The sequence below is a fragment of the Etheostoma spectabile genome, chromosome 12, assembly GCF_008692095.1.
Source record: "Etheostoma spectabile isolate EspeVRDwgs_2016 chromosome 12, UIUC_Espe_1.0, whole genome shotgun sequence".
Classification (NCBI taxonomy): Eukaryota; Metazoa; Chordata; class Actinopteri; order Perciformes; family Percidae; genus Etheostoma; species Etheostoma spectabile.
The window spans coordinates 13,928,663-13,953,930 of NC_045744.1; the positions used below are offsets into that span (position 1 = coordinate 13,928,663).

The 25,268-nt window shown below is 37.3% G+C and overlaps 1 protein-coding gene and 1 long non-coding RNA gene across 2 annotated transcripts; one reads left to right on the plus strand and one right to left on the minus strand.

Moving 5' to 3' along the window:
- Positions 1 to 1,404: 1,404 nt before the first annotated feature.
- LOC116699023 (uncharacterized) lies at positions 1,405 to 25,028 on the minus strand. Its single transcript, XR_004334344.1, has 5 exons — positions 25,013 to 25,028; positions 8,433 to 8,435; positions 3,145 to 3,151; positions 1,464 to 1,517; positions 1,405 to 1,430 (listed from the first exon to the last, which is right to left on the minus strand). It is a non-coding gene; the product is annotated as an uncharacterized LOC116699023 (long non-coding RNA).
- LOC116699022 (noelin-3) lies at positions 3,378 to 14,656 on the plus strand. Its single transcript, XM_032531387.1, has 6 exons — positions 3,378 to 3,778; positions 6,593 to 6,736; positions 8,001 to 8,153; positions 10,669 to 10,888; positions 11,903 to 12,009; positions 12,969 to 14,656. Exons 1-6 carry the CDS (start codon positions 3,710 to 3,712, stop codon positions 13,644 to 13,646), a joined length of 1,371 nt encoding a protein of 456 aa, XP_032387278.1. The 5' UTR covers positions 3,378 to 3,709; the 3' UTR covers positions 13,647 to 14,656.
- Positions 25,029 to 25,268: the final 240 nt, after the last annotated feature.

Below are 25,268 nucleotides of genomic sequence, written 5' to 3' on the forward strand. Positions count from 1 at the left end.
TAGAGAGATATTGGGCGTAAAACGTTTTAACTGAAGCAAACAAGCAAAAAGAACAAGTACACATTTTCCTAGATGAGGGAAGATGACTTGTTTAAAATAGCCAGCACCATGCAGTTTTCAGCTATTTGGAGACAAACACCATAGACCGCCTGTATTGAATAGAGTGTCTTTTGTAGCAAGATAATTGCTCGTTCTCTCTGTTGATATTTTCTTAAATTTCTGCAGACGCCACAAATCTACTGTTTACACCATTAACATTTTTCAGTTGTCTATTGATTTTTTTCCGCTACTTCAGTAAATACATTCTTTGTAGCAATTTTGGAAGTATATTTGAACTGCAAAAGATACCCAGGGCTCATCATATGTCATATCCAATTTGAGCTGGATTGAGCTACAAAGCAAGCAGCAGTGACTGTTATTGCTGGAGAGAATCTCATCAGGAATGCAGGTCATGGCTTATGAAAAACCCTTTGTTCAAGTGTGCCAAGAAACTTCTGTCTCCTTCTCCTGTCAAAGACACTTCTTGAGCTCAAGTATTCCCTGTTCAAACAGTTTCACTGGGAAATACTCCAACAGTACTGTGCTTCACTGCCCAACCCATTACCTCATTCCAACCTGCTGTCATGGTTGCCATTTCCTTTTATAGTTTTTCCTGTTTTATTGTGTTAATTTATTCCCTGTTTCCTTGTTGTTCACTGTCTCTTGTGTTCTCTGTTGCATTTTACCCTCTTTTCATCCTTGTGTATGTTTTATGCTTCAGTTTCCTATTTTATTTTGTGGTGTTTTCTCCCATGTCATGTTTTGTTATACTTCCAGCCTCATTTTATCCCGCCTTTGCGATTGTCTGCCCCACCCTGATGTGTGTCACCTGTCTCTTGTTTCACCATTGTTGCCTTGCGTATTTAGGTGCTGTTTACACATACACGGTTGTTTTAAAAAACAGAGACATTTCCCTTCATTTGTGCCCTTTGTTTACATGCAAATGGAGAATTTACCTCAGAAAATGAGTCTTTAGATTTTTGAAATCTTTGTTTGCACGTTTGCATGTAAACTGAGACAAACGGAGGTTTAGGCAGCCGAGGAAGTAAGGAAGAGAAGAGAGAGAAGGTGATTTGATCCTGTTGTTTCCATTTTCAGGACTCTGATTGGCTAACGTGGGCTTGAGCACACTGCCCCCTACTGGTTTGGCATGCTGCTGATGGCATTGACGGCATATGTACACACAGGTACGTGTAAACGAACACTTTCCTGAAAACTGACAGGTGTGCACAATGTTTGTAGTCTTTATATCTGTGTTGTCTTTATCTGTTGTCAGATCATTGTATGTGTGTGTGTGTGTATTTGTCTCAGTGTTCCAGTCCATTGTGATTCCTGGTCACGTTTTTGGAACTATTTTGGCCTGCTTACTTCAGAACTCTTTTTGTTGTAACCTTTTTTTAATTTATTAAATCTTCAAACGCTACACTGCCCTGTCATCTCTGCATTTTTGGGTCCTCCATTTCTCTAAATCCTGACACCTGCTGCTGACTGGAGGGGTCTGGAGACACCCCTACCATTCAGGTCCCTATTTGGAATAGCATTGGCTGACATGCCCAGAGAAGGCTGAACAGATGACCAATCAATCAATCTCCCTTGTCTGCCCCTATCCTGACAGAACTTTGCATCCTCCTGTCTCCTTCGATGCCTTTCCCCTGTCTAAACAAAGACAAAATTAATAATCTCTCCACTTTCCTTAGAAAACGGGAACACTGATTGACATACCAAAGTGAAAAGGCTTCCCACCAGGGTGAAGGTGACTCCTGCAGTGAAGATCATGCTCTTACAGCAGCCTGTAAGCACATCCTCTAGGGGAAGGTCTGAATGGCAGTGGCAATCCGATAGAAGCCATGGCTTGAGCTCAAGTCAAAAGCTCTTTAGTTGAAGAATGCTCCAGGCATATGTTAAAGATAGATTTAATCTTTCTCTACCCATCAGTAATGTGTCAGCAAAAGAATTATCCTTTTGAAAAAGGTAACTATCTGCTATTCCTAAACTATTTTACCACAACATTTATAGTAATAAGGAAGAATATTTTTAAGACTCTTAGTCAACTCAACGGTAATGTTTTTACAGACTGAGTCATCTCATCTTCATGAATACAAACATAGGATGCTGATGTTTTACGGCTACATTTTGTCCCAGTATTATGAAATCCACTTTCTAATTTGCTTCTGAAAACATAAAAGAGAAAAAACATAAATGTCAAACAAAATTGGCCTGAAGCACTTTTTTTCCAAAACATGAAAAAAGGGTTCCACTAAAAACTGCCCCCAACAAGGTCTTTGGTTGGCCAGATATATGACAGTTAATTTAAAAAATAGTTTTCCAGTGTAAAGAAATTAAGTTTCACGCTCAAGAAAGAAATAGTTGGAATGTTAGAAAATTACAAAAAAAATAATACTGGTAGGTATAAGATACAAAATCAAATTTGAGATTTGTTTAAAGTAATAAATGTATGCAGCCAGGTCTGTGCCATCAGAATAATTTATAAAGCATAAATATATAGCCTACTGATTAGTCAAAGAAAGTTAAAAGAACTTAATTAAAGGTACACGTTTTAAAAAAGGCCAATGAATTTGTCAAACAAGTTATCTTTATTCTTTAAATTGTGAAATTTAAAAATGGTATTCATGTATTAAACATAACTTTTTGTTATTTATTTATGTATCTCTTTGTCAAATACTATCTCACAATTCATTGATTTCCTTATTTGACATGTTGTTTCCATTTTATGATTGATTTCATTTTAGCCTGCTGCCTAAAAGTAAAACAAGGAATGGGCAGACTCTTTTTAACACATTGCATCTAGCCAATAGGAGCTCCAGCTTGATTGATTGATTTTGATGTAGTGGCCTAAGTAAAAACAATTTTTTTTATATCTCATATTTTGATTTGGTATTTTATATTTTTAATAAGTTTACTGATTTAATTTTTTTCTACCCATTATGGCCCCAAATGGGTTCCATTTGGGGCCAAGACTAAGACTAATTTTAGCAATTAGTCTCTTTCGATGAAGTAAACCTTTATTTATTTGCACTAAAACATTATAATACTTCACAAAAATATGTTGCGTGCTGCTGTCATAGTTTCCTCTCCCGCCCTTACTCTCTCTCTCTCTCTCTCTCTCTCTCTTCTCTCTCTGCGCGTTATTACTCAGGCACAAAAACGCAGCAGTAGCTCTGATTTCGTGGCTCTATCTCCTATTTTCTGGTGAATACTGCCAGCTGCAACTTTTGTCACCGCACAGCTGCTGGTGGTTTCTTCTCTCTCAAACACACACACACTTTCACACACACACACACACACACACACACACACTCAACTCACACACACACACACACACACACGCACACACACACACACACACACAACACGAGCGGGATTCATTACAATTCGAGAGAGGCAGCTGGATGATGTCATATCCGTGAAGAAGACTGCATGCCCACAAACTTTTTCCCCTTCTTGCATTGACGAGGTTTCTCCCCGCTGTCCACATGGCATACGCAACGGGGACGGGTGAATGGATGAGCCCCCCTCCTCCCCAGGAATCCATGTTTTTTACCAGCGCGTAGTGGACGAGGTGGCGCGAGCCTACAGGCAAAAACTTGCGTAGAATTGTTGTACTCGTCGCGGAGGACGTGGAGGAGGGAAACATATTGCAGACGACAGAATGTGGTCGCTGTCCGTGGTGCTGAACCCGCTGCTGTTCCTGCTGCTGTTCGGATACTGCCCTTCAGTGGTAAGTTTACTGCCTTCACATTTTTTTTTAGAATAAACTTCAAAACGAGCTCAGCATGCCATGTAATGTCCGTGTTTTAAAGTTCAGTTGATTGGGGATGTCTGAGTGGAGCATTGCTAAATGGTTGTTGTTGAATGTCCAACAAAAGAGAAAATTAGTCTTTTCAGTTCCCAGGCATTTGGGCATGTTCAGCTGCTTCTTTGCTATAGTCACTGTAGCTTGTACATACTCCAGCATTGGCCAGAATTAACACTAACAAAAATGTTTGGAAAAATCATCTGAAATAATAAAGTGGTGGCAGAAGAAGATGAACCCTCACAGCACTCATGTTTCTTGCCTACATCAACCACATAGCACAGATATTGATCCTGGATTATTGCCAGGCATATAACTCACTTTTAAGGGAGAGTTCAATCATTGTAAAATAAATAAATAAAACCTATTGCTGCTGTGAATTATGTCCAAATCCCCTCCCAGACAGAAGGCGCTGCACTAAACATCTCAATACATAATCTCTCTCTCCATCGTTCTCAACTGAAATGTTTCATTCATTTCTCTGTAGTTTTCTTCTTCATGCTACCTTATTTGATGTTTCTAAATGTGATGTTTTAGAGGGGAAATGTATTCTTCCAGTGTAAGCTTTACAAAATGGGAACGCATTTGGTAACATTATCACAAATTAGGAAGAGCAGCTTGCACATCACCAAGCCATTTGGACAATGGTGGGTTCATCCCTCCCATGCAGAGCACAATCCCCGTGCCAGTGTCTTGATTGCAGCACAGTGTCCTCACACACTACTAGATATCACCTTGCCTTGATTAAAAGTGGTGCGCAGATTAATGTTTCTCGTTTGTTCGCACAGACAAAAAACGTTTACAAAATTCCTAAAAACTGAACAGTGGTCTTTTAAATGAACGGCAAATACAAAAGAGGAACCAGCTGTCTGAATTATTTAATGAGAGAAAAACTCTTTGTGCAGAGTTAGAGTGTGCATCTGGCTTGGCTGAGCTACAGATTAATTTTAATACGATGAAATATGAGAGTGAGAAGAGGGGTAAAGGATGTACGTCACCAGAGTTGTGAAACTGGATTCTTTTTAGGAGCCTTTCAAAGCAAAGTACAAAAAAGAACTAGGGTTGTTTTTTCATCGTTTTATTCCATTCAGCTATGATGCCATGAGGGAGAGGCAGACTTCCTGTATCTCTTCAACCACTACAACACCACAGTTACCTCCAGATATTCAAATGCAATGTCACTTCTTTGTTGGGCTGCTTTTCAGTGTAGTGTGATTCTTTATGTAATGCATATTTAGTTCAAGGGTGGCACATAATAAGACAATGATTTTCTACTTTAATTGCTTTTATTTAGGACCAACGCAGCATCAAGGCATCAGTAGAATAAGCTTCAATTCTGAGTTCACAAACTTCTCAGCAACCGTGTCTGCAGTGCTTTGATAATACCTGAAAAAAAACTTTCTTTTCAATTTGATAACGGCAACATAAGAGAGTTATGCTGGAAGAAAGAATGAAAGCTCAGGAGATTGAAAGTGCAGAAGGTATTTTTTTTATTTTTTGACTTCAAGATGACTCCAAGAAAGTGGAAAGAAGACGTGGCAGAGGAGTCAGGTGTTGAAGACTAAATTAGTGACTAAATAACAACACAAATTTCTTGATTGTGAATTACCATTTCAATTTTTGACCAGCCATTTCATTTTCTTAAAACACAGGACTTCATGGCAGTAATACAGTATAGCCTACTGTTACCACGATAAAGTACAAAAAAAAAAATGCAGTCTTTTGGTAAGTGAAAAGGATAAGTTTGAGTTTTCTTGTTGCTGTGATGTCTCTGCCTGTTTAAAGCGGCTATGATCTTTCATGGCTGATTCCAAATACTCTTTAAATTGTTCAAGCTGACATGAAAGGGGTAAATGTGAAAAGGAAGCCTGCACTATATGAACACAGGGCACTCCTCTTTTCTACCCACAAGCCCCAAAGGTTGGCAAATGCCAAAGTTTATGGTATTCTCCAGCCAATATGAGTTTTAGAATGTAAAACAAAATCCAAATAATGGTTGGTTGTCTGCCAAAGACGCTGGTAGTTCAGACAAATTCACCCTCCGCAGTCAAAGGTTGCCAGTATTTGGCTGGAGGCTTGTGTTAATTTCCCATGCTGACAATGAACATCAGTATTGTTAAAATACTGATACCACTCATAGCTATCAACTTTTCTAGCACTTCAGGGCTATTTGATCAATATTGTGAGCCAAACTAGCTTTTACTTGATACACTCTGACATTAGTTAAGGCTGCTGCCATTAAAATATGCTGCATTGGCTTATGATGGATAACTGTATGTTCTTTAAGCTTTATACTCTAGTGCTGTGGAGCATATTGAATGTAATAAAGAGTGGGAAAAGCTCCCACAAATCAGGTTTATCTGCATCTCCCAGCAGGACTTTCAGTTAAGTCTAGTGAGGAAAAACAGAGAAAATTTTGTACTTGGGTTATTCATCAAGGCCAGAAAAAAATATTTACTGTTGAAGACTAGCGAGCACATTCTGGGTAAGAATATCTTAAAGCAAAAGCAATGTATTCTTTCAAAGCCCAGACCTTTTACAAGTCAGTGTAATTGGTGGGTGTTAAAGCTTTGGGTGCATAGGGCAGAAGAATGAATGACCCATCTGGAAAAAAATAAGAAAACATAACAGCTGTGTGCCTCCATTTGATGATAGTGATATCATCAGTGTTGAATCAATTTAGTGTGTCTGCCAGTAGTGCTGTGTATTTACGACTGTGCCTTGCGTTTCTGTATGCAGACCATCAGGCCAAAGGAGGGGTGGCAGGTGTACAGCTCAGCTCAAGATGCAGATGGCCGTTGTGTCTGCACAGTGGTGGCACCTGAACAGAATCTGTGCTCCAGAGATGCCAAAGGCAGACAGCTCCGTCAGCTCCTAGAGAAGGTTTGTGTACCCCGCCACGCACATTTCCGCTTATGTGACAAAACACCAATTCTCTAAACACACACATTTACTGTAAGCAACCAGCATATTCATATAGACATATCACATTGATCGTTATTTGTGCTTCTTTGTAGCCCTAATCCTTTGAGAGATTACACCAGCCAGGTCCATAACCCTATCCTCCCCTTCTGCATTTATTACATGGATGACATCAGCTGAATTGCTGCTTGATTAGATGAGAATGCTCTCCATTCCCATTTTTATTTTTGCAACAAATAATTCAAGGCTAATGCTAAGGTTTCATGTATTATCAGGCTTTAAGCTCTTGATTACAATTTTATGTCAAAAAAATCTGCCTATCAAGAGTTTTTAAAAACATATTTTTTCACATCTACAACCATGGATTTTTTTTCATGGTGTTAAAAGTATGGAAAAGTAGAAGTATGGATTTTTAATTGATTGCACAAAGGTAGCGCTGAATACAACAGTGAACATTGTGAACTAAAGCAGAAACATGACTTTTAATTACATAGAAAGTTTTTTTTCTGTAGTAGTGATTTAATGCATTATCTACAAACAAACAAATAGCATGGCACCAGAGTCCCTTGTGTGCCAAATAAGGAAACATTGCTCTAGCCTACATTTTAATGCTGTATGCCAAAGGGTGTTCTCTGTCATTCACTGGGGCCTTTGCCACTAATGTACTTAGCTGCCTTAGGGCTTCAATGAGGCCATTTCAGAATCCCTCTACCAGAGTCAGAAAAGTATGCAGAACACAATGTATGAGTGTTGAGCCACTTTGCTGGTGATGTGCTCCAATAATGTTGGTTGTTTACAATTACAGCCAAAAAGAGAAGAGAGAAAGGACCACATTTCTGTTTGCTCACATGCCTCATAAACCTAGTGAGCTTTTGTTAAACCAGAGAGAGACACTGTAATGTTTCTGTGTCAAATATCTACTCTGACATCAAACCTCGCAGATTCAATAGTTTATTCTTGACATTTAAAACACACAAAATCTCTTTCTAATTAGAGCTCATAAAATAGAATATATATTTAAAAACAGCAAAAAAGAGGCCATGTAACAGTTCTATTCAGCTAACACATGGATGGTTAAAAGACAATTATGTTGGAGGTCAAAATGTTGATTTGTTCCTTGGGAAGTTAGAGCATGGCAGGCTGATGAACGACTGAACATGGAGGACATTTTAATCTCGCAGTGGACGGAAAAATCAATGCTGCGCTGTTTGATTCTTTTCAAAAGGTGCAGAACATGTCGCAGTCAATCGAGGTGCTGAACCTGCGGACGCAGAGGGACTTTCAGTATATCATGAGGATGGAGAGCCAGATCAAAGGACTGCGGTCAAAGTTTCGACAGATCGAATCGGACAGGAAGACGCTCGTCAAAAACTTTCAGGTATAGTTTTGTTTGATGTTAAAATTTGTGAGCAACATCTGAGGAGGGGCAGTGAAAGGATCTCCTCTAAAGATACTTGAGAGGCATCTGAATAGATAAACCTTTATAGCTCAGTAGAATATATATATATATATATATATATATATATATATATATATATATATATATATATATGTATATATATATATATATATATATATATATATATATAAATATAATAGATCAATACAGGTCTACCACTTCCTGGCAAAGAACAAAATGAACTTTTAAAAGCTAGACAGGCTGTGAAGAAGCATCCAGCAACTCTCATCAGTGAGAGTGACGTGATCCTATTTGTTTAACTCTTAAAAAACAGCATGTAGGCAAAGAATATTGTACATTTTATAGCAGTGATCAAGTTGCCCTTAAGTTGTAGTTTTCACTTACATAATCTCATCTGTTATGCTATACTTGCTTACTGTGAACCTCTGAAACCTTCTGAAAAGAAATGATTCTACATTTACTCAACTACTATACTTAGGTACCATTTTGAAGTTTTGTGCTTTACTTGAGTATTTCCATTGTGTGCTACTTAACACTTTTAATAAACAAATAAATTAACACTTGCCACTGCCAATATTGGACTTTTTACGCCACTACAATAAATTTGGCATTAGTAACTTTGCACAATCTTTACTTAGATTATTAATACAAAATATACAGTGGTGCTCAAAAGTTTACATACACATGCTTAAGTTGACTAAAAAGAGGAATAAAAAATCATGTTTTGGAAATTTATTTTAATACCTAAATTAAAAAATGAGGTAAAATCCAACCTTTAAGGACACCAATTTTCTTTGTGAATGAATAACGTATTGTAAATAAATAAATGTTCTTATTTAAAATACAGGGGTCATAAGTATACATACCCCTATGTTAAATTCCCATAGAGGCAGGCAGATTTTATTATTAAAGGCCAGTTATTTCCTGGATTCAGGATATTATGCATCCTGATAAAGTTCCCTTGGCCTTTAGAATTAAAATAGCCCCACATCATCACATACTCTTCACCATGCTTAGAGATAGGCATGGTTTTATTTCAGTTAGACTAATACCTGGTTTGATTTGCATTGAGAGATGATTTTATAGAAAGTATCCCATGCCTATCTCTAAGCATGGTGAAGAGTATGTGGGATGTGGGGCTATTTTAATTCTAAAGGCCAAGGGAACTTTATCAGGATGCATAATATCCTGAATCCAGGAAATAACTGGCCTTTAATAATAAATCTTGCCTGCCTCTATTGGGAATTTAACATAGGGGTATTATCTTATGACCCCTGTATTTTAAATAAGACATTTATTTATTTACAATACGTTATTCATTCCAAGAAAAGTTTTTGTCCTTAAAGGTTGGATTTTACCTATTGTTTTAATTTAGGTATTAAATAAATTTCCAAAACATGATTTTTTTATTCCCTCTTTTTAGTCAACTTAAGCATGTGTATTAACTTTTGAGCACCACTGTAAAATTAAGCTACCCGGTATTATAGCAACATCAGGGATGCTTACACATGAATGCATCAAAAAATAGAATCCAATTCATTTCAATTCAATTTTATTTATAGTATCAATTCATAACAAGAGTTATCTCAAGACACTTTACAGATAGACCACAGTCCAGAATTTACAAGGACCCAACAGTTCTAATAGTTTCAATCCAGTGATATAATATATTTTATTCTGCATAATTAGTAGATTTACTTTTGGTATTTCATATTTTGATGATACATTTATAGATTTTGAATGTGGGACTTTTATTTCTTCACCGTGCTTCTGCTACTTTAACTTCAGTAAAATATATGAGTACTTCCTCCACCCCTGGTTATTGGTAACCATTGGTAGAGGTGGGCAATATATCATATTTTCTATCTGACAACAAGTGATAACATGACAGGCATCACCGGTTTTGATTCCTGCAAATATTACAAATAGTGTTTTTCTTTTTCATGTTAGTGTGCAAGAAAACCAAATTATAGTTATAGTTTTATCCTTAACATAACAATGTCTTTTGTCATAATCAGTAATGAAAATCAGTTAGAAAAGTCTGCATTTTGTGCAAAACGCAGGGCAAATTGTTTTTCTATTTATTAAGTATCTACCCACTAACATATGAATATACAGTTATCACAATATATTTGGCATTGATCTGCCTATCTTTAGATATTGAGTCTTGGAATAATAATTTATTTTAGGTTTAAAAGCAAGGGGATGGAAGGGAAGAGATAATATTTTTTATATAAATTTCGTATTCAGCTATGATGCCGTGATTATATATATATATGTATATATTTATAATATATATATAATATTTTGTGTATATATTTTTTAATCATAATGTATGTTTTGCCTTAGTTAGGAACTCCCTAACTAACTCCCCTGAAACAACTGTGTTGGAAACTAAGTGAAATGTTGTTTCATATTAAAAGATTTGTTAAGAGAGGTATTTTTGCAGTGGTGTATTCTTGATATTTTCTAGGAGCTACAGGGAAAGATGGAGTCCCTGCAGCCGCTGATTCCTGTCCTGGAGCAATACAAGGCAGACGCCAAGCTCGTCTCCCAGTTCAAAGAGGAGATCAGGAACCTGTCGGGCGTGTTGATGGGCATCCAGGAGGAAATGGGAGCCTACGACTATGAGGAGCTGCAACAGAGGGTCCTAAACCTGGAAAATCGGCTTCGCAACTGCATGAACAAACTCAGTAAGTCCATCGCAGATAAAGCAGATTCAGGGATGCTGACCCCAGATTATCCAATGGCAGAGGGATCATAAGCACATTTCTTGCAGTTATCAGCAGATTGGCTACAAAGCAGTTACATATAATTGGCTACATTTTAATACAGAGCAGGGGAAAGTAGAACTGCTTCTGGAGGCAGAAATAATGTAGAGGAAACCTTAAAGAGGTTAAAGGTGGTAGCAGCATAAAGCTTTGTACTCTGGTTCTATTAAAAAAAAATGCAATTGACTTTCACAAAATCACGATTGCTAAGTCTGCCATATATGCCTACATTCTTATTTTGAATCCTTTGGGTTCCTTCTTTGCCATTTGTAGTTGGGCACGGAAAAGCTGTAGTTCCCTTGCGCCACCCATTGATGTTTAACATATCTAATTCTGTCTCCTGAGCAGCTTTCCCTCTGATAAAGGTTTGCATAACTTAATTCCAATTTGCCAACTGCCATGTTATCAACACTGATTGAGCCTGTCAAAGTGTCTACGTGAATGCTAATGGGACGTGGCTGGAAATCTGCCTGAGCTTGAGGTGATTATTAAAGCATTCATTGTGCTCAAAGCTTTGATTTATTAGGTAAAATAGCATCTAAATACTTAATAGGGAACTCACAAGCTTCTAGGCAAGTGATAACCTACTGTCATTTGGTACAATTAAAGTGTCTGGCAAGACGAATCAAGTGCAGCTACTTCAAATATTAAACCATGTGGGAAAAATGGTCACCCAGCTCTGACACAAGGTTTCACTAGTTACCAGTTGTACTGTGGCATTTTCTCTGGTTATCTCCTTTGTTTCTATAGTAGCAGAGAAATGTGGCATCCAGATGCTGGATGCAAACAGCCCATCTCTTTTTTGTTTATGTTTAGCCATAGATTGAAGCAATCTAATTTTAGAAATTTGTTCCAGTATTGCCATCATAATATTAGCTGTGGTTTTATCATGTGGAGCATGTATAGTTTGTGTTACTCTGTGTGATGTGTACGCAGCATGTGGCAAGCTAATGAAGATCACTGGGCCGCAGACTGTGAAAACTTCAGGGACCAGATTTGGAGCTTGGATGACCGACCCACAGGCGTCTCCCAAAAACAACAGGGTGGGACCAGTTAATGTTCTTTGCAAGCTTTGAAGTTAAATAGGGCGGTTTAATAATTTACATACAAATTGCTTCCCTCCTGTTGTTCATTGTTTGAGATGTTGAATTACAACATCATACTCACTCAAACTTGGTCGTACACCTAAATGCTGAGCTCAAACATAAAATTTGATGTCACTTGCTGGACATTTGGGACAATCATGAATAAATGTGAAAACTACCTCGACACACTTTATTGTCTAATGTGTTTTGGCACAGGGCCTTCATCAGAGTTTACATTTACCACAAGATGGCTGAGGCTTTGTCAATTATCCAGTGTGCACTAGACACATAATGGCCTGCTTTTAAAGGATGCAGCACTTTTTTCAGTCAGAAACTTGGCGGGTACATGATAAATTTAAAAGGAGACTTTATGTAAAAAGAACGTCTGTTCACATTCAGTGTTAGTCACTAAACTACATTGTGTCAATCAATAAGGCCTAAAATAACATATTGATACATGACCCTTCTCATATGCATTTTCAAATTTATGAGTACTTATTAATCTCATTTGGATGCAGTATTCTGAGATTACAATCCAAAAAGTCTCTTTCTGCTACCTAGGGTAGATAAAGAGTTGTCGTCCTTCGGTCAGTTTGACCCTATTGATACCAATTTAAAAAAAAAACTAAAAGTCCATCATTAAATTTTTGTCCTCCGACACGTCTGGCCGCTGCTTGTTTTTTTATACTGTATCCCCTTCTTGTGGTTTGTCACTCTTTAAGTGAAAAGCTTCATTTCCTATACTTTTATAATATAGATAAAAAATGTTTTTTTAGGTGTTTTTTTTTTTTTACAGGTGATTATAATTACAGCTATGACTGAATGAGTAAATATGTTAGTATTTCTTGTGTATTTACAGCTGGCACAGTTTCTTTTTCACTTAATCACAGGGACTTTTTGTATTTATTTGTCCTCAGGTCTGGTACATGGACAGCTACACCAACAACAAGATAGTAAAAGAGTATAAATCCATGGCTGATTTTGTGGCAGGAGTTGAGTCGAGAACCTACAACCTGCCTTTCAAATGGGCTGGAACCAACCACGTGGTGTACAATGGCTCTTTGTACTACAACAAGATGCAGAGCAACATCATGGTGAGGTACAGCTTTGAGACGGGACGAGTGGTCACCCAGAGGGCTCTAGAGTCAGCGGGGTTCCATAATGTGTACCCTTACACCTGGGGAGGCTTCTCCGACATCGACATAATGGCAGATGAGCTGGGCCTGTGGGCTGTGTATGCAACCAACCAAAATGCGGGGAACATTGTCATCAGCCAGCTGAACCCGGACACGCTCCAGATCCTCAACACATGGAACACAGAATACTCAAAGAGGAATGCCGGCGAGTCTTTTATAATCTGTGGAACACTCTACATCACTAACTCCCACCTGACCGGTGCCAAGGTGTACTATGCTTACTCCACTAAAACGTCCACATACGAGTATACAGACATTCCCTTTCATAACCAGTACTTTCACATGTCTATGTTGGACTACAATGCCAGGGACCGCGCCCTCTACGGCTGGAATAACGGCCACCAGGTCCTGTTTAATGTCACACTTTTCCACATCATTAAAACTGAGGATGACTCCTAAGCGGAGATACATACTGTACAAATAAAAGAAACATATATAGAAAAAAATGGATGGTTGCGCCTGAATGTTGAAATGCATTTATTTATTTACTTTTTCCGGTTAGTTTTTGGGCATTTTAGACAACTTGCGCACCAACATCTTGCTATTTGCTTGTTTTCATATGAATAGTGTGTTATTAAGCTCTTCTCCATGTGGAAACTTTCTTTATAGAAAGTAAATGGCGGCACAAAATTAAAACACATCAGAATATTTGAAACATATTGCAGGGCAATGAATTTTCCTTAATGTCCGCAATTCCTTTCTCTTTCCAAAACGAAAACCTTTTCTTCAAATGTACAATGGTTTTCTCATTCAGTATTGCATTTATTCATTTTCCCTAATGTATTCATATTTTGTACATGTTCACTAATTGTTCGTTTTGTTTCCATTCTTTCCCTTCCATTTATTCATCGTCTGCTAAGTCATTTCTGCCTTTCACTGCCTCAGTTTAGCTTTTACAGTCATCTTTGTACTTTTCCTTTCAAGTTTTTTGCACTTGACCTTGTACACACCGTGTACACAGACAATGAGAAATGTGGTAAACCATGCACCTGTGTAGTTACTGTACTTGGCTTTTGTGAATGACGATTCTCAGTCATCCAGGTAATAGGATATCTTGAAAGACTAAATTAAAGTACTTCAGCAAACAAGAGTTTGCCTTTAATTTAGTGCTTTAAGATATTAGTGTTTTTGTAATTTCAGCAACAGTTTGTATGCCTTATTCATTGCAGTATGTTCTGTAAGCCCAATGATAACAGCTCTAGTGCATGAATGTTGGCTATCCTAATAGCATTTTTCTGTAACTGTATATCTGTATATTTTGTATCTGCACAACATCGCATTCTCCTCTTCTCTAGCCATATTGATGGTCTATTTATACAGACAGCACTATATAACTTTAATAATCATTCGTTTGTGTATAAAAGAAAAGAAGTTATACATAACCTTAATAAAAGTATTGTTTTCATTAAGTCACTGTTGTGTATTTGTGTTCTTAGGATAACAGCTTGGTAAATTAATTAAGGCTTTTCTGCAATCAAACAAAAACACTGAAATGCCTCAAACATGAAATAGCGCTGCACTATATTAAATGTAATAGACCTGAGTGCAACAATGCTTTTCTGCCAAAAGCATGAGTTTTTTTGTAATTTCCATGTAACTATTTATTTAGAGGTTTTGTCACATTGAGATATTTACTTTTTTCCTGGTTACTTTCAGTCAGGGGGGAAGAATTACTCAGATATTTGAATTAAAGTACCAAAACAAGGTAGAAATTGAAAATGTATTTCTTGCAGAAAATGCTTTTGAATGCTGGAAAGCTAAATGCTAAAACTAAACTGGATTGCATAAGATAAGAAAAAAGTAAACTAGTGAGAATAGTTGAAAAAGTGAGAATAATTTTAATTAGTACAAATTTCATTGAAATGTTGAATAATACCAATAATGTTTTAAACAAAAGTGGAAAGGAAAGTCTTGGTATAGCAGTTAAAAAAGTGATAAACCCAACATAGTATGTCAAAAAAAAGTAATAAAAAAAGTCAGTATAGTATGTCCAAAATTGCAAAATAAATGTAAAAAAAAGTCACGGTATAGAATGTTGAAAAGTGATTAAAAAACGTAGCTCACCTGCTAGAGCATGCACACCATGTAAAGAGGCTCGGTCCTCGCTGCAGCAGCCTCCAGTTCAATTCAGCTTGCTGCATGACATTCCCCCTCACTCTCCCCTTTCAAATCCAAGCTGTCCTATCAAAATGCAAAAAAAAACTTCATAGTATGTTATGTCGAAAAAAATGATAAAGTCATAGTGTAGTATGTCGAAAATTGCTAACCAGTGAGCCACTATCCAACAAAAAAGTTGATGTTAAAAACAGCATAGTATGTCCCAAAAGCCATTAAAAAGTCATAGTATGTTGAAACGTGATTACAAAAAAGTCATGGTGTGGTATGTTTGAAAAAGTGATAATAAAGTGACAGTATAGTATGTCAAAAATGTGATAAAATATCATAGTATAGTATGTTGAAAAAAGACCTTCAAAAGTGGCAAAAGTCATTCATAGCATGTCAAAAAAAGTAATGAAAAAAGTCATTAAAAATCAGTGGTTAGTGTGTGGAAAAAAAGTCATAGTATTGTAGGTTGGAAAAAATGTCATGAAAAGGGCCAGCACAGATTAGGTATTGAACCTTGTCAGAGTTGTTAAAAAAGTTGTCAGATCTTAAAACTCCCATTAAAACTTCATAGTATAGTATGTCAAAAAAGTGATGACAGAGTCATAGTATATGTCGAAAAAAGTGAAAACACTGTCATAGTATAGTATGTTGAATGAAGTCATAGTACAGTATGTCGTAAAAAGACCTAAAAAGTTATTGTATTATATTTTGAAAAAAAACATCATGAGAAGGCCAGCCTAGACAGTGTATCGAACCTGGGTCTGCATTGCCTCCCTGTTGGTGCTAGTTGGAGCAGTGCTAGTCACTAAGTCACTGTGTCACAAAAGAATGTAAGTTGAAAACAGTAATAGAATAGTAAGTTCAAAAAAGCCATTAAAAAGACAAAGTATGGTATGTCAAAAAAAGTCAAAAGTATAGGATGTCAAACAAATAAAGTTATAGTATAGTGTGTTTAAAAAGTGATAACAAAGAGTCATAGTACAGAATGTTTAAAAAAAATCATAGTATAGTATATCAAAAAAGTCATAGTAAATGTACAGTATATTGAAAAAAGGGATGAAGTCATAGTATAGTATGTTGCAAAAAATGTCAAAAGTCATAGTATATGGACAGTATATTGAACAAAGGGATGTCATAGTATGTCAAAAAAAGTGATGAGGTTGTAGTTTAGTATGACAAAAAAAGAGATTTAAAAGTCATAGTATAGTTTGTTGAAAAAAAGACATAAAAAGTCAATTGTATAAAAGTCATAGTATAGAAAGCTTTAACAAGTGATTAAAAAAAGTCAGAGAATTGTATAAAAAAAGTCATAGTATAGCATGTTAAAAAAAAAAAAACATTGGGAAAAGGGCTTGCCTGGATTGGGTATTGAACCTGGGTGAAAGTCTTCAGTCACTACTTCATGGTTGCCTGCTGGCAGCAGTAATAACCACTGAGCCAGTGTGCCATTAAAGAATTTAGGTTGAGAACGTCTCGGGTTACGAGACACTGCGTCGGTTACGACACTAAGGGGAAGGCATAGTGTCATAACCGACGCAGTTCGAGTTCCCCTCGAAGGGGAACAGTAATAGATAGTAGGTTTAAAAAAAAAAAAAAAATCAATAAAAAGTCATAGCATAGTGGAAAAAAGTGATATCAAAAGTTACAGATTGGTATGACGAAAAAAGTGAAAGTATAGAGTGTTTGAAAAAGTCATAGTTTAGTATGTTGAAATAAGCCATTAAAAAGTCTTTGAATGGTATTGCATAAAAAGTCATATAGTGTGTCGAAATAGTCGTATAGAATGTTTAAAAAAAAAGTCATAGTATAGTGTTTTGAAATAAGTGATAAAGTCATGGTAAAGTAAGTTGACAAAGTGATAAAAAGTCATAGTTTATGTATGTTGAAAAAAGTAATGAAATCATGGCATGGTATGTTGCAAAAAATGGCAAAAGTCATAGTATAGCATGTCAAAAAAAGTGATGAGGTTGTAGTATAGTATGACATAAAAAGAGATTTAAAAATTCATAGTACAGTATGTCAAAAAAAGTCGTAGTATAGAATGTTTTAAATAATCACAGTATATTGAAAAGAGTCAAAAAAAAAGTCATAGTATGGGAAAAAGTCATGATATTGTATGTCAAAAAAATTCATAAACATTTTTTAGTTTATCAAAAAAGTCATAGTTTAGTTCGACAAAAAAGACAAAGTATGGATTGTTTGAAAAGGTCATAGTGTATGTCAAAAAAGCCATTAAAAATTATAGTGTAGTATATCAAAAAAGTCATGGTAGTACACAGTGTATACATTACGTCAAAAAAAGTAAGAAAAAAGTCATGGCATAGTACGTCGAGAAAGTCATAGTACAAAATGTTTAAAAAAAAAAATTGTAGTATCGTATGTCAAAAAAGTGATAAAAGTTATAGTATTGTGTGTCGAAAAAAACATCATGAAAAGTGCCAGCCTGGGTGCGAGTCTCCAGTGACTGCTGGTATCAGTAGTAACCACTGAGCCAGTGTGCTACCAAACCATTTAATTGTTGAAAAAAGTCGTAAAAAAGTCATCAGTGTATAAAAAATATCATGTTAAAGTCTGTTGAAAAAAGAGAAAAAGTCATGGCATAACATGTTAAGTAGTAGTATAGTATAGTATATAGTATAGCATGTTGAAAAATGTCATAAAAAATGAATAGTATGTATGTCAAAAAAAAGTCATAGAATATTATGTTGAAAAAAGTGATCACAAAGTCATAGTTTAGTATGTCAAAAAAGTCATAGTATTATCTCGAAAAAAAGCCATTCAAAAATTATTGTATAATATATCAAAAAAACTCATGTACTATGTGAAAAAAAAAGTGATAAAAAAGTCATAGTCACTCATGAAAAAAAGAAAAATGGAGTGCAGCGGTGATTCCAGGAAACACTCTGGCTAATCAGAGCAGACTGGGCTTTTTCGGGAGGAGGGAATAAAGTTTGCTTTGTTTTTTTACATTAAAGCACGTAAACATGTCACAGTAAAAACAGAAAATGCAAGTTGTATCCTGAAAATGCCATTTAGTACTTGCCCTTTAAAATTCTAAGTACAAAATTATAAACATACGTAACAGTATATAGAAATACCCAGCTAAAGTACTTTAAATCTGAACTTAATTACAGAACTTGAGAGTGAATATACTCAGTTACTTTCAACCACTGCTTTCAGTAAGGAAGAGGACAGCATCTTACAGCTGAAAATGTCACTTTATATTTGGGCTTGACTGACTTTTGAAGATTGATTGTAACTTTTTCATTGGCGAAGACCATCACAACATATATGGAAGTCGAGGTGCTTTGAAATACTGTGAAATTGTCAAAACGCTCCATCCACAGAGAAATGGCCACAGTTCTTATTCAGAAACGGTGCCTTAAAATGTGATGTCACAAGAAAGTCCCACTATGGTCATTCCCCAACTTTAATAATGGTGCAAAGACACAGAGAGCAGATGTAGACTTGGAAATGCTGACCAATCAGAGAACAGTGGATTTTTTGGGAGAAGGGGGCTTACAGAGACAGGTGCCAAAAAAGAGCGTTTTCAGATAGACACCAAATACAGATTTATTCAGACAGACAGCATGATTAGACATTAAAGTAGGGCTGCCCCCCTGAAAGTCGGAAAGGCAAATCATCAGTCCGTGACCCCTCAGTCGACTGAGATTTTATAAGTCCAGCAGTAGCAGCAGTTTTGTTTTTGTAGTTGTCAGTCAGTGTACAGCTACTTCTGAGAACATTTTGGTCCCCATAAGTAGCTGCAGAGTGAGCGTGCCTCACTTTCACCCTGCTCTCAGGGGTAAAATCATTCTACGTCATCCCAGAGAAGATGTCAGAGACGGGTACAGGCGGCAGCAGAATTAGAACCAGGATGAGTTTAAAAAAAGACAGCTGCCCAAATGAAGAGCGGCTGTGCCCGAGCAGGCTCCGAGATATAATAACGTTGTTTTCTGTCTTCTGCTTTGAAAATTAAAAATTTAAATCTTACAGCAACTTAATTCGATACAGTGTCTGGCTTTTGTTTGATATCTAGTGTCTGCAATGTTGTTAGCGTAATGATATTTTATTGTTGTAGTAGAAACACAAAATACAAGTATGAATGTGAAAATAGGCATGGTGGGTCTCCTTTAAGAACTATTTTTTGAGGCAATAATGTGGCTTACAAGAGTTGACAAATGTGACCAAGTGAGATGGCCCCCACACTGTTTGCAGTCTGTTGACTCAGTAGGAAGCCTTTATGTGGCAATGAGGTGCAATTCCATGTGTGTATAAGGCCACTATTCTCCCAGTCAATCAGAGGGATGTGCAAATCCTGTAAGATCACAAGTAATTGTTCCTTCTGCCTTAAGTCTATGCTGTACAGAGCACATTTAAGAAATGCATACCTCATCGTTGGACTCTTCTGAGTTGTGCTGTAGTCCCATGTACCACAGTTGGTTGGGAGTGAGATTTCTCTCATTTGAAAGGGGATGATTGTCCCAGCCATTGGTGAACACATCAAGCTGGGCTAGCGGGGAAGAAAACACAGAATGGCAGCAGAAAAGATGAGCACTACTTGACAGGTTAAGAAGACCATCCTCCTCCAGCTTGTGCAGCAGATTATAGAAGAGACATGTGACCGCTCTAAAGACATCTCGCCAGAGACGTTCAATTCTGTTTAAAGCACAATAGAGGAATTAATACTCAATTGATGTCATGCCATTTAATAATAGCATTACAATCTTAAAGCATTTGTGTGTGTTCTCGTTGTTACCTCTGATAATGCACACTTTTTCCTGCAATGAAGCTGTTTCTCCCAGCTCCTCATAAGGCGGGTCACATCCAGATTTTCCACCCCATTTTCCACCTTTACCTTGGTGGTAAGCCATGCTTCTCAACTGCTTCATTGAAAAAGCCAAGGGTAGTGGAGGCCTTGTTATCAGCAACACCAAGATGCATTATCTGTGAGAATAATACAGAAAACACTCCATCACACCTTAAACCACACATTTTGATTTAGGTACATAAGATTCCTTCATGACATGAACTTTAAACTAGTAGGTGTCCATATGAAAATTCAGATGTTTCTGCATAAACAAATAATTGGTCTTATAATTGTTATGCAACAATTAAAAGGCATGCTGTAAAAACTGCCTTTGTTCACTTCTAGTGATCATCAGTACCTTTCTTGAGTAGCCATCAATTCCTCCGAACATCACCATTTTGTACCTTAACTGACGTGAAGAAAAAAAAAAGGCATAACCATTTATCCCCTTATTTCCTACATTGTTAACCTGAAATAGTTTTCTATTAGACTAAAACAACAAACCTTATAAAACTTGTGGTTTGTGTCAATATGCACCAAAGATCTGTGGGCTGGGACAGAGTATGTCCTTCGTACCACACACTCTGGACACAATCCCTACAGTGTCAACTCTGTGCATTGATGCACGAATCCTCTGCCACTGTACACGATGTCCCTGTGCTCGCAGCAGTCCATCATCATACGGTACCCTGCATTTGGGTTGCTAGCCCGAATGGCTGACACCAGGATGTCAAGTTCATCATCAGTTAGGTCACTGTATAGACCCCTCACAGACAACCCCCATTTGTTCATGCGTCTCTGCAGTGTCCACCTAGAAACCCCTACAAGCTTTGCAATACACTTTACAGATAGGCCCATATTAAGAAGCTCAGACACATATTCCTCGCTTAATATAACTCTGGGGCGGCCACTATTTCCCCTTTCCAGCAAAATTGTTACAGCTGTTTCCTATTCATGTTGCCTAGAGACTAAGCAATGCACCTCAGTAATGGCATCAAACACAGCTTGTGGGATCTCAAGCCGGCTTGCTAGTGTGCTGAGTACAACTAACTCTTGCAAACAAATAAACCCGAGGTAATCTATGTCTAGAGGGGCACGATCGAGGGCACTTGATAGTCTGGTGTGGAACCTGGTCGATAAATGATTGAGCAACCTTTCCTAGAGGGGAAAAAAAATCTATGTCTTACAGTAATGTATGTAACACTATGTGTTAATAAGCCAGAAACAATTCCAAATTTAGCTGGACAATTAATTGTCTCAGAATTAACTTTATTACTTTTCAAACAAATTGTTTAAATAGATACATCCTTTGTTATATATCACTGTTGTGTGACCCAAATATGCAGGTTCACAGCCTACACGGAAACCACGCCTCTTTATTGTTATAAAACGTTGTAATTTTTTTGCTTAATAAAAGAACAAAACAAGAACAAAAGAACTTAAAATAGAAAATGTATTACTGTCAATAACAAACAAAGCATAAATCATAAACAAAAACAGAGCGTGTTTATTTCCTCTGGCTTTAGACGGCCACTGCCCAGGATATTTGGAGTTGTCATGGCAACAAATGACAGATGCATAGCTTGACTAAACATTGTCACTGATATAATTTCAATTTGGCATATCGAAAACCAATCAACAATTAACATTGACAGTCATAGCCCTTAAGATGTTAGCAAAAGATATAAACAAATTACGAACAATTAAAAATAAAAGCACAATTCCCTGTGTTAGCATAATGCTAACAAATGACGGCCATCTGCGTTACAGCGTCGTCATTTAGCTATCTAGCTAAAGTAACATTGCTAATTGGAGCTAGCTAATGTTAGCCAAAGTACATTTATTGACTCTTATTTTGTTACTAACGTAACACGTTATTATGAATGTGAGGTGTTGTTAGCATAATTTATTTACCCCTTAATCACAGTAACGTTACGTATAAAGGCCTACCAAAACAAAGCTTTTGAAATAAAACTTACCCTGGCTTGTTGGGCCATTGTGGATCCTTGCCGATATGAAGAAGAACAGAAAAGAGCGCTTTGTCTTCTGATTGGTAATTGGCTTATCCCACCCCGCCTCCTCTGCTCTTTCACATCTTCAAGTACAAATTAGTTTTGCTCCAAATGTATTGCAACCTGTCGTATTCGAGAGGTTGTAATCACTGAGTTGTGGTTGTACTGGAAAGGTGACTGAAGTGAAAAAAATAAAAATACGAGTACAGATTTTTTTTCTCCAAGCTCTCAAATCATATTCTACAAGTGCTCACTTCACATCTACACGCTCTCACATTTTGCACCATATTTACCTTCAGAAATGAACAATGTTTATGTGGAACCACAAACAAACATTTTGCACACACATGTGTTTCAGGCAGCTCTTGACCAGAGAGTCCTCTTTGTGAGTGAGACCATAGAATCATGTTTCCCAAACTAAGTATCTTCCAGACATAGTTAGTTGACTAGTAGTCTCGCACTACCAGACCTTCTGTCACAGCCAGGTCTTTGACCTCTAGATTCCCTGTGTTTTCTGTTTGTTTTTCCCTGTCAGTCTTTCCCTGTGTCTCCTCCCCTGTGTGTGGTGTGTGAGTGTAACTTTGTCTGCAGGGGCGTGGCGCTGCAGGCACTATCAGGCACACCTATCACAATCAACAGCTGTACCAAAAACCTAGCTCTCCAGTCACTCATCCCAAGACTGTTTCCACTCACTATGTGGTGAACGCCTCAGGCCTTCATTCTCAGTCTCTAGTGAGAAAATTAGTTTTGGAAATTGTTGTATTGCTGAATCTAACCTTGTCTCTTTCAGCTGCAACACCTGCGTAAACTCATCTACTGCCGTTGCCTGCCACGCTTCCTCGCCACCTGTAAACCCCCGCTTCCATCAGGACTGTCACCTCAACACCTTCCATTCCCCCTTGGACTTACTACAACCAAGATTCAATAAACCACTTTCAACTTTTAACATTGAGTCTGTGTACTGAATTTGCTTCTGGGGTCCATACTAGAGCTAACCCCAACACCTTCCTCTACAGCGCCGCAGAGAAATGTCTGGCTGGTCCACACAGCATTCTGGGATGGAAGAAAAATATCGCTCAGGTTTTTCTCTGCCTACAGGTGGGAGATTGACCACCTGGTGACCTGGTACAGTCAAGCACAACCTAGACCTAAACTCTTTGAAGTCAGTGGAGATGGTTGTGGACCAACCATACTGTTAGGAAGGTTTTAGCCCCGCCCACCCCCATCACCCTGGATGACTCAACAGTCAACATTGTAGAGTCCTTCCGCTTCCTGGGCTCCATCATCTCCCAGGACCTCAAAGTGGGAGCTGAACATCAGCTTTTTTGCACAACTATTCAGCCTCTATTTTCTTGTGCATCAGTTATTTTGTATGTACTTATTTGTTATTCTGTATATATGTTTATTTCATGTTAATGTTTAATGTGTTTTTGGTGATGTGCATGCACCTTTCACCAAGGCAAATTCCACATGAGTGTACTCATTGTGGCAATGAAACCTTCTCAATTCTGTTCAGTTTGTACTTGTTCGGCTGCAGCCGACAGTACACATTGTGGATAATGCTAGCATAGCGTGGAAAGTCATATCTATCTAAGGCCCTTCCTAATCCCTGGAGCAGTGAACAACATTTGCATTGCATGTAAACCTCATTGTATGGGAACTATTGTTCCAGGTATTAGTCAAACCCTCATGTGTAACCAGGAAAAATCAGTTATTGTTAGCAAAAACTTTAGACTTTGATTGTAAAATGCATTGAAATGGTTTAAAAAAAGTTATTTGGCACGTTACCATGGTAAAAGTGGGTTAATGCCCTTCGAGGTTTCCATTGTCAGGTACTAATGGACAGTGAGGCGTGAACCATCCGACAAATGGACAGCAGCATGACAGACATGTGGGGAGCATTAAACAGCACACAGAGTAGAAAAGCAAGGGGGGGCTAGGGTGAAGGGACCTCTCGTTAACAGTGCCAACATAAACAGACAAATCCTTGCAGTATAATAACTTACAAGGACATAAGTATGGTATGCTAGTTTTAGGCGACAAAATATGAAATGCCTTGATGTCCTGCCAGAATTAGTTTGTTTTCCTTTTTGTTTTTAGTGGTGCCCACTCCAATGAAACAGATGAACAGTGATGTTAACCTTGAGGCTTATTTTATTGCTGTTCATTGGAATTGTGTTGCTTGGTAACAGCTTGGGTTCAAATGTAAATTAATATACACTGCAACAGGAAATAATATTGAATGTGAAACAGTCCACAGAAATGAAACAGAGGCCAAAATCGACACTCTTTTTTGTTTAGAGCCATGACCCATGATTTAAATGAAACATGTAATTACTCTGGTCCGTTTGATGCCATTTTGTAAGTATCCTTGGGAATCCTCATTTAATGTTTTTTTAATAATACTAATAATAATAATAACATTATTACAATATAAACATTAACATTTGCTGACCAACGATGTGGATGACTTTACCAGTCATATATTGGGATTCAAACATTCACTCACACTTTCTTTTTATCATTCTTGTCATATGGATTGTTCATACTGTATTTCATTATACTGGTCTGTTCTGTATGATGACTCTATCGCACATCTGTCCGTCCTGGGAGAGGGATCCCTCCTTAGTAGCTCTACCTGAGGTTTCTACCAGTTATTTTTCCTGTTAAAGGTTTTTATTTTTTTTCCCTTCCTTATCCAATGAGATAGTCAAAGGACAGAGGGTGTATGCTGTACAGATTGTTAAGCCCTCTCAGACAAATTTGTGACATTGGGTTGCAATATAATTAAAATTAATTTAACTTACACACGCTTTGCATCAGGAAACACAAAAAACTGTGTGTGTGTGTGTGGGGGGGGGGTTAAAGCAGTTTTTTCACTTCCTGTGCCTAACTGAAGGAAGATGTAGCTTTCAAACATCAATTCAGTTTCGATCATGTTAGGTTTTCTCTTATGCAATCAAGGCACGTTTGAGGGCAACAGAAAACAGTTTGAGAGCTCAAGATCGAGCCACAGACTCATGTCTCTAAAACAAGTCAACTGTGGTGATTGAAGTCATTAAAGTTAACAGCTATTGGTGGCAGGGAACACTT

Excerpts from the sequence above, each read along its gene's own strand:
- LOC116699022 (XM_032531387.1), top strand. The coding sequence starts at position 3,710 with ATGTGGTCGCTGTCCGTGGTGCTGAACCCGCTGCTGTTCCTGCTGCTG. Across the intron at positions 8,154-10,668 it reads CGCTCGTCAAAAACTTTCAG|GAGCTACAGGGAAAGATGGA; the intron begins GTATAGTTTTGT and ends GATATTTTCTAG. Across the intron at positions 10,889-11,902 it reads CAACTGCATGAACAAACTCA|CATGTGGCAAGCTAATGAAG; the intron begins GTAAGTCCATCG and ends ATGTGTACGCAG.